The following is a 15381-nucleotide window of genomic DNA, read 5'->3' on the forward strand; positions in this document are numbered from 1 at the left end:
TATTGCTTCAATTAAAGTAATTACAGTGATACATAGACAAACAGGTCAAATTTGCAATATTTACTATTCTGTTGTAGAAAGCAATGCAAACTTTATAAATTAATACTATCGCTTTAAAATGGTAAACATTTAATAAAATAATAAAATGTATCAGCAGCAAGATAACTGGCTACTTTTGACATCGGGGGAGAAACAGTTCCTCTCAAACCCATCAGAAAAGCAGATAAGAACATTTCTTATAATTTCGATCTGAATGGATATACAGTTCATGTATGTGTCAATGCTGATAATTTGAATAAAACCAATCCAGTCACGGAAAAATATTTGATATTTGGTTTATACAATTCACAGTATTTTTTTTTTATACCTGAAGTTTATACATAGTGTGACGATTTCACACCAAAGTAAAATGTCCTTTTCTCCATCTCCTCATCATTGTCGGTACCTGCTGCTAAGTCCAAGTGCTTCCCTGCTGGACTTGAGTCGTCATGTCAACAGCTATCCTCTGTTGCTCTATTGAAACTGACCCTTGGGTGCCGACTGATGACCGTCCTGCTTTGGAGGTAATTGACTGGGATCTTCTGCAAAAGGAATTGCTAAAGAGGAGAAAAAAGAAGATATGACCATGTCGTGCAGGCTTCCGGTTTCAAGCAGATATTTGGCAAGGGCTTAAAAAAATGTGAACTTCAAATTAACTTGTTGGACATATAGTTAAATGAAGTACAGAATAAGATGTATCTACCATAATATCAACTTTTTTTGTGAATATATAAACACCAGGTTGCAAGGGTGGATGAAGAGTCAAGTCACTACAATCATTTGTTTTGCCCATAAAGGCCACCATACTCTTGCTTTGTGTTCGGCAAAGCTAAAGTGAGTCTGAGTCAGCTTGTGTCATGGTAACATTGATAAAGCCTAAAATAAATGTGATTTTATTGTGTGGACTTGCACATCATTTTTGTTTGTGGCATCATTCTCAGAGGGGAAGCTGGTTATGATCGTCACAAATGAGACCACTACACACTTGACAGACACTACTACAATATGTGTTTCTTTTGCAAAACTCACGGTTCTGAAACTGTTGTGCTGTGTATCTTGTTAGGAGGATCCCAAAACCTTCAATTAGAGCTAGCAAAACTCCCCCCATCATGGCAGAGCCCATCATGGTTAATGGCCCACCTGGACGAAAACAGAAAAGCCCTTGAATTTGATTAACCAACCCAATATGGTCATGCAAGCAGCGCTTATAGAGTGCAATGGTAAGGTCAACTTCGCTGTGACCTATCAGAGTTTTTTCTCACTGCGTGCAGCCAGTATGGCTCCTGTCATAGCACCACTACTTATAGAGTTCCAGGGATCTTCTTTTCCTCTAAGGCGAACTAAACCACAGTCAATTGTGGAGAAGAGACCTCCCCATACTGCGAAGCTTCCTGCAAAATAAATCAGAGGGGGACAATGCATAATCAATACACTCGACACTTTAGTCTAGTAGCAGCTAAGACTTGCTCACCTCCAATCTGCGGCGCTCTTATCCTCACTGCGTTTGCACTACCCTTCAGCCTGTGTGCAGCACCCTGAAATATTAAAGTATCGCTATACTTGACATAAAAAATACAGAGTCAAGGGAGAACGTTTTGGGAGATGCACTTACAGCTGGGGCATTTCGGAAGCCCTTGACAGCCTGGAACACCCCTCCTCCAATTGCACCCATGGTGAAAGCACCTCCACAGTCATCCACTATCCTCCAGGGGCTTTTTACAAACATTATCAACATTACACAACAGGATAATGGCATTATAATTATCTGTAACATTAAATATTGATGACTGACATTGATAGTTTTAAAATCGGATTTATGTTGTTCCTCCAATATCAATACCACCACTCTGAAACCAATAAAGGGTCTTAAAAACGAGTAAGTAACAGGCAACCCATACATTCCCTAAAAGTGCAAACTGTAAACAACTATTTACTACTGGTAGCGTAAAGGTAAAACTGATTAGGTTAATTAGAAAAACTGACCTTTAGACAGATACCAAATCACCGAAATAACATTGAAGAATTGAATGTTAGCAAAGTAGTTGTGTGAACGCTCACTGACTACAGAGACTAGAGTTAGGGAGCCTTTCATTTTCCTATCTACTAGCTAACTGAGCAAACCAGCCGACTGACTGTGCTTGGAGTTAATTATTTACTATATTCGACAAGACACAACAGGTAGCAACGGGCTTAATTGTTTCAATAACATAAAAAAACATTTTAAAGTAATCTCACCAAGGTTCACGGGCATATTCCTCCATGTTTGTTGTGGTCAGTGGATTTGTGACGTCATTGTCATTATCTTTCGTTTCTGAATTCCTTCGTTGAGAGGCAGCTTTGTTGTACGCCACATTAGAGACGCCATCTAGTGGCCTGGAGTTAAATCAAGCGAAGTCGCTTCAAACAATATTATAAAACAAATAGTGCTTTATTTTCTCATTAATATTTATTTATAATAACAACATCATTATTTTATCTCTTTTTTAAAGGTTTGTTTAAAATAAGTCGAAAGCCTGAAGTAACGATGGAAATACTAATACGTCATCAATGTGCGCAGCGTGCACCTCAGTGGGACCTCGTATCTTAGATTCTGCTCCCTTCGTTCAAAGAGTAAATTTGATCTAAATAGGTAAATATTGCACATTTTATCTTATAATTCTGGATGTTCCAACTTAATATTGATCGTTTGTTTAATGAGAATTTTGTTTACGAGTTTAGATAGAGCTTCTTCGACGTGAGCCCACGGCCAATGTTCATTTGTGTTTTTTGATTGATTGATTGAGACTTTTATTAGTAGGTTGCACAGTTTACCGCCGTTGTCCTGTTGTAGTTAGACGGACTGAACTCCTAACTATCAATTGAGCATTTTGCCTTATTTTATTGTTGCCCTTTTCTGTGACAGCCATATTTATGAGTCAACACTTTTAAATATTTACTGCAGCCAGGAAAATGTGTGCTGGAATGATTGGTGTGGAGGTGTTGTCTGTCTATCTGTGTTGGCCCTGTGATGAGATGGCGACTTGTCCAGGGTGTACCCCACCTTCCGCCCTAATCCAGCTGGGATAGGCTCCAGCACCCCCGAAAGGAACAAGCGGTATAAAATGGATGGATGGAATCAAAATGTGTTAGCAATGTTGACTAGAATTTGTTCCTCAGAAAGCCAAAGTCATTCACATTCTTCTTTTTAATATTACGAACCGTGTGGGTTCACAATTTTAAGTATTTTAGACATTCAATCAGGTAAATATGTAAATACTGTCACTTTTAAATGTAAAAACACACACTTGTTAAATTATGTAAATTGTTAATGTTTCTTCAATGTTGCAGGATGCCTCTTCCTGCGGCACTGCTGGCCCGCTTGGCTAAGAGAGGGATTGTAAAACCATCAGAGCAAGGTTGGGTGGGAATAAAAATGAAAACAAATGACAGAAATACGCAGTCGGAAATCATTTTCATTTAATTCCTGTGCCATATGACTTTTTTTTCTCCAGGGGCGGATGAGGAGATTATTGCTGAAGATTATGATGACAACAATGTAGATTATGAAGCCACCAGGGTGGAAAGTCTGCCACCAAACTGGTATAAAGTCTTTGACCCTGCTTGGTATGTAAACATAATTTCCAGTGATGTGCTGATATTGACGACGTTTGACCATCTTCCTACCAAAAAATTCAAAACCACACCACTTAGGCAGACATTTAAGTGTACCATTGTTGAACACGTATTGCTGAGTCTTTACCAATCGTCAATTTATGGATTAATTGACCAGTAATTATCAGACTGTGGATTACGGTTCTCCTGCAGTCATTTTAACATTTTAAAATAACAAATTGCAGGTGTAAATCCAAATGTTTTGTCCGTTTTTCGTTAATCTAGTTGTCTTCCTTATTACTGGAACGTGGAGACAGATTTGGTAGCGTGGCTATCACCAAATGACCCATCTGCTTTAATAACAAAACCTGCAAAAAAACAAAAAGGTCAGAAAAACACCAACCTAATATTTGAAGGTTTGGTGAGGTTTTTTTTTTCAACAATGCATTGAATGATATGTTTAGCTGAGGGAGATGACAGAGGCGAACGTCCAATTGAGAAGTCTGATCGAGAGCGGGACCGAGACAGAGAGCGGTACAGAGACAGAGAGCGGGAAAGGGACCGAGATCGGGAAAGGGATGATAGGAGGGACAGAGACAGAAGAAAGCAGAGGAGAGAAGACATAGCCCCTTATAATAAGGGCAAAAGAAATAAAGGTATGTTTTTTTTAGTTTACAAAATGTTTTCAAGTGCCCGCTGTCTTTGCTCATCTCTTAACTGTCTTTTATGCAATGCTTTTCAGGTAGAAAAGAAGATGAACTAGACCCCATGGATCCAAGTGCATATTCTGATGCTCCAAAGTACATTATTTCATTAACTCCTGGTCCAGTTGTGTCCAAGTGCAAGTCATCCCAGTTGACTCGCCCCACTTTTGTTTTTTTACAGGGGCTTATGGTCAAGTGGTCTTCCCAAACGTAATGAAGCAAAGACAGGAGCCGATACCACAGCAGCTGGGCCTTTGTTCCAGCAGCGACCATACCCTAGTCCAGGAGCGGTATTGCGGGCTAACGCAGCTAACCATCCTCCGAAGGAGTAACATCTATTCCTGGCTATAAAGTTCTAATTTCCATCACATTTGTCTGAGGTTTGCAAAATAATTAGCTAAACGTTTAATCACCAAAGCCCTAAAAAAACCTGAGCTAGTTGGTTTGACCTTGCAATACATTGCTTCTTAAGGAGAGGGAGTTGCTAGTCATTGTACTAACTGTACTAAGCTTCAAGGTGTAACCTATGTGTAATCGCTGTGTGAAATGATTGTTTTAGTTACAACAAAAGTAAATATGTTTTTATATGATGTAAAGGAGGGAATACTTTGTCACGATAGCCACCTCGAGGCATGGTTTGCTAATAAATGTGAAGAAACTTTGTAAATGAGACTGCATCTTTTTTTTCAACCAATTGCTCATGATTGTGCAACTATGCTTGTACAGTAAAACAATGTGAGACTAATTTTAGAAAGACCAAGTTAATTTATTTGATGTACTCCTCTTAATACTAAGGTGACAGATCTTGTAATATCTGTGCAAATCCAAGATTTTATTACAAATCCTGAAACAATATATTTTGATGTTACAATAAAACATGGGCTTTCAAAAACAGTCCAGATGGGATATAAAGTATAGTCATTAATAAATTCAGCAATGGTCTGCAGCTCCCAAATAGTGACAAATACAGTCATAGTCCAAAGTGAACACTTGCTTCTCGTGTCTTTCCAGCTGGACCATTGCTCTGCACTTGTTCTTGTCCCGCTGCAGAATACGCCCCACCTGTGTACACACATTTGGATGTTTAGTTTAGTGAGCACATCATTAAACACATTAACAGTGTGGAAAATCCAGATGACTCTGCTTACCTGCCCCTGATGCTCGCCAAGTACAACCATTATGGCATCATCATCACCTTTTGGGATGATGGTTTCCAACATATTTTGCTTCACATCTGTCACAGGACAAAACATGCATTTAAATAGACATTAAATAACAGTTCGTGTTGATTGTCACTAAGGGAACATCTTAGGGCAATTACAATTTTCTTTTATCATAAACTATAGTTTGAAGATATTTCAGAAGTTCTACTCTTTTTTTCCCTCTTCTTTACATTTGTTCCCGCTGAGGTCATGTTTGTTTCATTGTCCATTGCTGGGTGGAAAAAAAATAAGTCTAATTTGTTTGTTGTTGTCTTTTGTAACTTATTTGACATATCTATTTTAATTACAGTAGGAATTGGACACTTACAAATTATATTTACCACTTAAAGGCCTACTGAAATGCGATTTTCTTATTTAAAGGCCTACTGAAATGCGATTTTCTTATTTAAAGGCCTACTGAAATGATTTTTTTTTATTTAAACGGGGATAGCAGATCCATTCTGTCATACTTGATCATTTCGCGATATTGCCATATTTTTGCTGAAAGGATTTAGTAGAGAACATCGACGATAAAGTTGCAACTTTTGGTCGCTGATAAAAAAGCCTTTACTGTAAGTAAAGTAGCAGACGATATGTGCGTGACGTCACAGGTTGTGGAGCTCCTCACATCTGCACATTGTTTACAATCATGGCCACGAGCAGCGAGAGCGATTCGGACCGAGAAAGCGACGATTTCCCCATTAATTTGAGCGAGGATGAAAGATTTGTGGATGAGGAAAGTGAGAGTGAAGGACTAGAGGGCAGTGGAAGCGATTCAGATAGGGAAGATGCTGTGAGAGGCGGGTGGGACCTGATATTCAGCTGGCCATTACTAAAACAGTAAATAAACACAAGACATATATATATACTCTATTAGCCACAACACAACCAGGCTTATATTTAATATGCCACAAATTAATCCCGCATAACAAACACCTCCCCCCTCCCGTCCATATAACCCGCCAATACAAATCAAACACCCGCACAACACACTCAATCCCACAGCCCAAAGTACCGTTCACCTCCCCAAAGTTCATACAGCACATATATTTCCCCAAAGTTACGTACGTGATATGCACATAGCGGCACGCATGTACGGGCAAGCGATCAAATGTTTGGAAGCCGCAGCTGCGTACTTCGTTACACATACAAATTAAACAAAATGCTTATGGCAACATTCTGGTTGCGTACTCACGGTACCGCGTCTGCGTATCCAACTCAAAGTCCTCCTGGTAAGAGTCTCTGTTGTCCCAGTTCTCCACAGGCCAATGGTAAAGCTTGACTGTCATCTTTCGGGAATGTAAACAATGAAACACCGGCTACGTGTTTGTGTTGCTGCAGCCGGCCGAAATACACCGCTTCCCACCTACAGCTTTCTTTTTTGCTGTCTCCATTGTTCATTGAACAAATTGCAAAAGATTCACCAACACAGATGTCCAGAATACTGTGGAATTTTGTGATGAAAACAGACGACTTAATAGCTGGCCACAATGCTGTCCCAAAATGTCCTCTACAATCCGTGACTTCACGCGCAGGCGTCATCATACCGAGACATTTTCAGCAGGATATTTTGCGCAAAATTTAAAATTGCACTTTAGTAATCTAACCCGGCCGTATTGGCATGTGTTGCAATGTTAAGATTTCATCATTGATATATAAACTATCAGACTGCGTGGTCGGTAGTAGTGGGTTTCAGTAGGCCTTTAAAAGAGTGTCTGTTCATGGAATACAAACTACACAAACACAAAAGGTATATGGACTCACTGTCTAACAGGCGTCCATCTTCAGTTCGACAAATACAGGTACACAGGCTCAAGACATCTTCCACGCGCATCTGAAATAAAAATATTGTATACTATGATTACATCGTGTGAAATACTTAGTTAGTTACTGCTTAGCAATGTAGAATGGTGACTCATGCAAATCTCAAACTAATAGTTATGAAGTATCAACAAAACTAGAGCAGATCGGTGTTATTTTTACCTTAGAGTTGTAGTATCGGCCCCCTTTGAAAGTTTTGTCTACAAAACGAACTTTTAAGTCTCTCTGTAGCCAAGAGGGCGGTGCCTTGGGCGGCTTTGCTTCTTTCTCGGAAGACTTCTTTCTGGAAAAGCAACGAACATGCTTTATTAAAGAGGAAGGACAAACAATGACGCACAGGCTTTCGAAGCATGGATGTACCTGTCATTACTTGATTCTCTGTGTTTCCTTTTCCTGTCGTCTTTCTCTGAAGACTGATATTTGATGTTGTTTATGTGCCGCATCTCTTTCTCCTCCTGTTGGCGTCGCTCGTTGTCTTCTTTTACCTTCTCTTTATGTACTTTGCTGAGACGACCTGTAGGTTGGTATAGGGTTTCTTTAATGAAAGCAGTAGTTCGAATTTCAACATCCAGATGTGACGTGACATGTAAGAAAAAGTATCCGAAACCTAAGCTACAATTTAGAGATGTCCGATAATATCGGCATGCCGATATTATAAAATGTAATATCGGAAATCATCTGTATCATTTTTTTTTGTTTTTGTTTTTTAAATTAAATCAACATAAAAAACACAAGATACACTTACAATTAGTGCACCAACCCAAAAAACCTCCCTCCCCCATTTACACTCATTCACACTAAAGGGTTGTTTCTTTCTGTTATTAATATTTCTGGTTCCTACATTATATATCAATATATATCAATACAGTCTGCAGGGATACAGTCCATAAGCACACATGATTGTGCGTGCTGCTGGTCCACTAATAATACTAACCTTTAACAGTTAATTTTACTCATTTTCATTAATTACTAGTTTCTATGTAACTGTTTTTATATTGTTTTACTTTCTTTTTTTATTCAAGAAAATGTTTTTAATTTATTTATCTTATTTTATTTCATTAATTTTTTTAAAAAGGACCTTATCTTCACCATACCTGGTTGTCCAAATTAGGCATAATAATGTGTTGATTCCACGACTGTATATATCGGTATCGGTTGATATCGGTATCGGTAATTAAGAGTTGGACAATATCGGAATATCGGATATCGGCAAAAAAGCCATTATCGGACATCCCTACTAAAATTAAATCCTGTTAATTCTGCATTAACACCAAACTGTTTCATGTAACAAAAAAGAAACAATTTGCTTAGCAGGGCATTTCAATATTGTATGTTGGGCTGTCAAAAATAACGTGTTCAATCATGTGATTAATCACCAAAATGTATTGTTGTAATCATGTATATATGCAGATTAATAAAACATTTTTTTAAACGTGCATGCTCCTTTACCTTTCTGGTATGGTAATGGTTACCTAAAAGGCACCACGGGTTGTTCTACAGTCAGTGATCAGGTCAACGCATACATCTGTGCAGTGAGGAGACTTCAACTAGTGTGCTCACTGGCAAATTGCACTTTAAAATACTGAGACTGGACTTCAGATATAACTATTACCAAGTTTTGAGCAAATAAATGTAGTGCATTCAAGTAACAAGTATCAAGAACATTTTAAAATGTTTCTGCATGACATTCTGACAATAAAATTGCATTTATGTCCATATATTGCCGTATTTTTACACTTAAAATTCTTTAAGTTTCTCAAAATCGACAGTGCGCCTTATAACTTGGTGTGCTTAATGTACAAAGTAATTCTGGTTGTGCTTACCGAACCTCAAAGCTATTTTATTTGGTATATGGTGTAGTGATAAAGGTGACCAGTATATGGCAGTCACACATACAAGATACATGTAGACTGCAAGATGACGCCAGTAAACAACACCAAAACTTTACATGTTCCATTGACTATATAGAACATTACACACGGTGCTCAAAAATCTGTCAAAATGTTTTAGTACGACTTTGGTAAGCTATGAAGCCGCACCGCTTGATGGATTGTCTGAGCATTACGGCTACCGTAGTCAGAGGTACTTTGCTTCAACATACGGGTATTATTATGGTGTGTGCATAAGGACTGCAAAATGACACTTATTAGCAGACATATTATCTGGTGTTTTGTTTCACAATATTATGCAAAACCAACTTTTCTTATATTCTGGTACTTGCTGATGTGTATTTCGGATATGCATAAGTCCTGAAAATGTGCGCGCGTCCGCCATTGTTCTTCGTGCTGACACCGTAGTTGATAAGCTTCTTTTTCCACTATCTTCTTGTTATGAGGCATTCATCCTCCGCTGTTGCCATTTCTAATATAAAGTAGCATAAAGTTCTAACTTATAGCTGCTATGGAAGTGCTAAAATCTACTGATGTAGTGGGTTTACATAAATCAATCTACCGATGTAGTGGGTTTACATAAATCACCCACAGAATTTTAGTTATTAGAGTTCCGGTCAGACGTTTTTCACGGGACACATTTCCAGCATTTTTGTTGCACTAGTGAGCCACGGATGAGGAGATGCTGCTCTGTTATTGATTTAAGTCATGTCTGAATGTCATTAAAACAGTTAGCCCCATCTTTTGACACGTCTTTGACTCCCGTTCTTGCACGCTACACCGGTACAACAAAAATTACGAGGAGAAGATGCTGTCGAAGTGGAGGCATGTTAATAAGACCGCCCACAAAACGGAGCATCCTGAAGCGACTGTTAGAAAGCGACCTGAAGATGGTCTGTAAAACATACTCTATGCAACATTTTGACCAAAGAACCAACATTACATGTTATGTAGACCACAAGGAAGTGTCTTAAATTTAGGGGAAAAAATCATAACACGACCCCTTTAATGCGCCTTATATTTCGGTGCGCCTTTTGTATGAAAATAAACCCGCTCATCGGCAGTGGGCTTTATAATTCGGTGCGTTCTATGGTCCGAAAAATACAGTGGGCTTTTTTTTTTAAGATAATTTCAATTATGCAAGCAAGTAATAACCTGTGATTAGTCATGATTCGTCCAAATTCAAAAGTGTGATTAATATGTGAGCTATAAAAATACTTTTTTGACAGCACAAGTGTATAATCATGTAGTTTGCACTTGTGTAGAATTAAATAATAACCATAGATTATATTAATCAGTGACAGTGTCGATCAAAACTGGGCGTTGTATTCTTGAACAATATGATGCAATTTGATATTAGAGTTGTTGTTTGTGTTCTATCTTTAAAAAATTGAAGCCATTGAGAAATTATTGAATTCCATCCATCCATCCATTTTCTACCGCTTGTCCCTTTTGGGGCCACGGGGGGTGCTGGAGCCTATCTTAACTGCATTCGGGCGGGAGGCGGGGTACACCCTGGACAAGTCGCCACCTCATCACAGAAGTTGTTGAATTATTATCAAAAAGTACCCAATGCTGTATCTGGTAAATTTTTAAATAGTTTAAGGTCCAAAGTAAAACAGCTAAAATACAATTGATATCACTGCACCTTCTAACCAAAATCCATATGATATTACCACTTACTTAGGTCTTTGCTGTTTCTGTTATATTCCTTTTGTCCAACCAGTTTAACAGCATACTGGTGGACGGACACCACGTTGCCACCAATAGCCAGCTTCACCAGAACACGAGCGTTGTCTGTGTCCAGTGCTTCAATCTGCAGCAAAGTTATCAAGAGCGTGGGAAAAGTCTAAGCAGGTTGTTGTGTCCTTTGCTTTCTGGATGAGCAGCATGAAAACAAACACTGTTTTACCTTTCCATAACGCTCTTTATGTACCCCTGACTCCATCAGCACACAGCCTCCACGACCAAACACGAGCTGCTCCTCTTCTTCCTCCTTGTGCTGCTCATCACCTGGCTTAGGCGGGCGCCGACATTTGGCGGGCTCCAGGTCCTTTATTGCTGAGCGATCCGCCCCAAGTCCCAAACCAATCACACGGGGCTTGTATTCATATGGCTTCACATCTCTGTCACAGGAAAAGGGTAAAGCAGTGTTAAATCCACGTAGCATTTGTTACTATAGGGTACAACTGGATGGGATTGTTGGGTCAGCATTGTTCCCCACCTCGTGTTCCCATATTATATCACACCTGGAGAAGTACAGGCAAGTAATATGAAGGGATGATCTTGAACACACCACTGCTTGTTCCATTTAGCCCTCTGATTCCCATTTTCGATGAACACTATCCCTCACTTAACATTATGACCCCTTTTAAGCACCGCACAACAATTTGTCTTGTAAATATTACGTAAGACACTATTAATTTGACTTTTAATCAAGATAAGTGAGGCAGATGATGACTTACTGTTTAAAGGTACGTCCAATGCCTTCTCCTTTCTTCCAGCCCATCCCCTTTAGCAAAGCGAGCCCATAGCCATCGACAGGAACTCTCTCGTAATCTTCGTCTGTGGACTGTATACATAGACAGCTAATGTCACATTCAACAAGTAAACACAGTCTGCATTCACGCTAATTTAAGTGCATTTCTTGCTTTATATACACTCATTAGATTACAGCCTGCCTATATGGAAGAAAAAGCATGATTTTTTTTATATTGGCTAATATCGATATGTATTATGATATGAAGGAAATACTTATTTTTGTCATGTTTTAAATGTTACATTGCTAATAAGTGAGATGTGAAGAAATCTGGCTGCTTGCGTCGCCTAATGACACGCACGGGCAACTAAAACAACATTCTTCTCCATGCAAGTGTGTTCTGATTTTAAATATGATCTACACATCATTGTACATGTAATATATTACTATATTGATGCACGGATGCTATCTGTTGGACAAAACACATCAGAAAGTGATGCAATTTTTGCATAGCTTGTATTATTGATAGTTGCACTTCACGCAAAAAAGGAAAAACTGTCAACGCAACGCTAAAAACAAGGCAACATTCATATTTATACAAACCATAAACTCATATTTTTAAATGTATTATGAACTTTTTACACTTTTGTTAAATATTATTTGTCCAATCCCCACTGTGTATTTACAATTTAATTGTAATAATAAGAACAAGATAAATATTGATCTAATCTAGTATCGTTTAGGTACTGATACCATACTAGGTATCGATAGTATTGACATATATAGCGATCATTCCTACTTTATATTGAAGCTTTAGTGGTTAGTTTATTGTTTCCTCCTGCTCTTTGTCTGTTTGTGTAGCATGCTTAGCCATTTATTTTCCTCTAGTCCTCCAGTGATAATGTTACTAACTTGGAAGAAACTTAGCTTATTTTCCACCATACGTAATGTTGAATATAGACAACATACAATCCCTTTATTTATCAAATCAAAGATATTAAAATTGAATGATTTGGTGCATTTGCAAACAGCTAAAAGTATGCACAAAGCAAATTATAACCAGCCGCCCACGAATGTACAACAACTCTTATCAACAATAGAGGAGAAATATAACCTTACAGGTAAATCTAATTCAAAACATTTGTGTGTACGTCCAACACTTAAAAACCTTTAGCATATCAGTATGTGGAATTAAATGATGGTGTGAAATAAGCAAATAAATCAAACAATATACTAATATGATCCAGTTTAAAAGGCTTTTCTAACTACAAGTGTTTTACAAAGTACAAAGAAGAAGAATTATGTCATAACGTCATGAACTTATTTGATATATCATCATCCATCTAATTAAGTGAATCATAACTTTTGTGTTTACAATGAATTGATGTAAATTGAGAACAAGAAGTGAACAACTGTGTCAGCCATTGTTATAAAGTGAAAAAGGGGGAAGATTAGATAATCCTTGATAAGATAAGATTTTCAACTTCTCGGACATGTTGTAAAGAAAAATTTAAATATGTGATGTATCATGTTGATACTCTATACATGTTCGAAATAAATGTAAACCAAATAAAAAAACAACAGTGGTGGGGATTAGTATCGTAGAAGCGGCTTCGAGACGGCGTGCTCTCAAATTTGAGCAGGTGTTTTGGTAAGACACGCCCTCCTGGAATTAATGCATGCATCTCCTTCATGTGTGTAACAAGGAATCTGGATAATTAATTGTGTCTCCCTGAGCGTGCATCTTTTTGAAGAAATCTTTCACGCCAGTACAATCTTTAGTCATGTAAACATTGAAGACACGGCTGCGATAAAGATTGTCTGGGCTCGGCAGATGTCATCGATCAGTTAAAAAAGGTCAAAATATCGTTAATTTATCATGATGGAGACATCTCGAGTTAACTTACAGGTTCAGGCCGTAGTTCCACATTGACATGGTCCCCATCCTCAAAGCCCTCAGGGGCCTTGTTCTGTGCCAACATAGGAATGGTGAGGTTGAGCTTAACCTCCTCTTCAAGCTTTTTCCTGGAATCTACAAAATCACAAAAAGTATGATATGATCACCTCCGCTATAAACACATGGTAACATGTAATGTCCAGCAAGTACACATACCTGCTATAAGCTCTTTGACAGCCTGAGCCTCCACAGAGTCATTCATTTCACTTGATTCTTGGGACTTGTCTGCACTTCCTTGGCCATTAAGTTGGGTGGATTTGGGCGTTTTCTCTCCACTTTCATCGTTCTGGTCTTCTTGGCAAGGTAGGCGCCAGCGGTTCTTTAGGATCAGAGGAATGATGCGTTCCGTTCTTGCTTCCGATGGTTTCGTGCTAAACAACATTGAAGGAATTAGCAATGTCTAAGATACTAACGCGAGTCATCCGACACAATACATTTTTACACGTAGTGCCTTCAAACAACGTATTACTGCACACTAAATCAGAATGAACGTAAAAGTCACGTTGACCGTAGTGCTCAAACAAAAACACGGTTAGCATTAGCATGCCCAGCCTACCTCTGTAATTCATTTCTGGTGATTCCGGTCAAGAAATCCTTTTCCTCTTCCTTAGTCGTGACGTCGCTTGTCGGATGTTTAAACTTGCTAAATGTTTTAGCAAAACCAAAGGAAACTGATACTAATTTCTTCTCTCCTTGGTCCTCAGAAGATGCGAGGTAACGCGTACGATCCCCGTGCGACGCCATTGCTGTCTGGTGACGTCAGAGGAGAGAACAGAACAGCATCATGGGAGTTGTAGTTTTCAAGTGAGCACACCTCGCGCCCCAATTTTATATTTCAATACATTTTGCACTCGTGATGTATTGAAATGTTTGCTAGAGTTACTAAAAGAGAAGATATTAACTCAAGCTTGGTTGATGAAATATACAATATACGAGGAATTTCGAATTTAAAAGAATTAAACAAATTAAAGAATACGACTCTAAATAGGCCTATGTGATATGAAGGGCCAAATGGACAACATTAAATAAATACATTAATAATTACCCATCCATTTTCTACCGCTTGTCCCTTTCGGGTTGCGGGGGGTGCTGGAGCCTATCTCAGCTATTCGGGCGGAAGGCGGGGTACACCCTGGACAAGTCGCCACTTCATCGCAGGGCCAACACAGATAGACAGACAACATTCACACTCACATTCACACATTTTAATAATTAAGATTTTAATTAAACACTTAACAGTCTTATTAAATGTGTCATTGCTTTATATAATGAAAAATCAAATTTATCTATTTCATGATTTCATTAATTATTGATTTAATTATTTCACTATTTAATGATTCATCTATCGTTTGTTAATCAATGTTACACTTAATTAACGATTTAAATTTGTATTTATTTATTTCATTGTGTCCCATTTTCAGAATCAGAATCAGAATCAGAATAGTTTTATTGCCATTGTTTGAGAACGAGTTCACAAACTAGGAATTTTTCTTGGTGCAATCGTGCAACATAAAACACATATAACACATATTTGGTAATAAAAAGAGCTGTAATTTTATTTTATTTTTACGCGAGAGCCTTAATCAAAACAGTATTGAACTGCAGTGTCTTAATCAGTAATTCAAACAACAAAAAGTACACATAAAGTAATAAAACAGCAATTATTTATAACAGATTATTTTTCCACACCATTGCTGCT

General features: G+C 38.2%; 3 protein-coding genes across 3 annotated transcripts; 1 reads left to right on the forward strand and 2 right to left on the reverse strand.

The window, feature by feature from the left end:
• Nucleotides 1-321: 321 nt before the first annotated feature.
• Nucleotides 322-2402, reverse strand: timm17b (translocase of inner mitochondrial membrane 17 homolog B (yeast)). The gene is made up of 6 exons (XM_062052068.1): nt 2275-2402; nt 1652-1751; nt 1511-1574; nt 1302-1430; nt 1069-1179; nt 322-596 (listed from the first exon to the last, which is right to left on the reverse strand). Exons 1-6 carry the CDS (start codon nt 2298-2300, stop codon nt 514-516), a joined length of 513 nt encoding a protein of 170 aa, XP_061908052.1. The 5' UTR covers nt 2301-2402; the 3' UTR covers nt 322-513.
• Nucleotides 2403-2577: 175 nt separating this feature from the next.
• Nucleotides 2578-5006, forward strand: pqbp1 (polyglutamine binding protein 1). The gene is made up of 7 exons (XM_062053452.1): nt 2578-2668; nt 3367-3434; nt 3531-3642; nt 3916-4016; nt 4095-4286; nt 4373-4430; nt 4516-5006. The coding sequence occupies exons 2-7, from the start codon at nt 3368-3370 to the stop codon at nt 4664-4666; spliced, it is 681 nt and encodes a 226-aa protein (XP_061909436.1). The 5' UTR covers nt 2578-2668; nt 3367; the 3' UTR covers nt 4667-5006.
• A 73-nt stretch (nt 5007-5079) lies between these two features.
• Nucleotides 5080-14465, reverse strand: gpkow (G patch domain and KOW motifs). The gene is made up of 11 exons (XM_062053451.1): nt 14239-14465; nt 13839-14053; nt 13633-13757; nt 11712-11818; nt 11159-11372; nt 10930-11062; nt 7718-7871; nt 7520-7640; nt 7301-7370; nt 5483-5568; nt 5080-5396 (listed from the first exon to the last, which is right to left on the reverse strand). The coding sequence occupies exons 1-11, from the start codon at nt 14424-14426 to the stop codon at nt 5265-5267; spliced, it is 1545 nt and encodes a 514-aa protein (XP_061909435.1). The 5' UTR covers nt 14427-14465; the 3' UTR covers nt 5080-5264.
• Nucleotides 14466-15381: the final 916 nt, after the last annotated feature.

The sequence above is a fragment of the Entelurus aequoreus genome, linkage group LG07 (genome assembly GCF_033978785.1).
Source record: "Entelurus aequoreus isolate RoL-2023_Sb linkage group LG07, RoL_Eaeq_v1.1, whole genome shotgun sequence".
In the NCBI taxonomy this organism is placed as follows: domain Eukaryota; kingdom Metazoa; phylum Chordata; class Actinopteri; order Syngnathiformes; family Syngnathidae; genus Entelurus; species Entelurus aequoreus.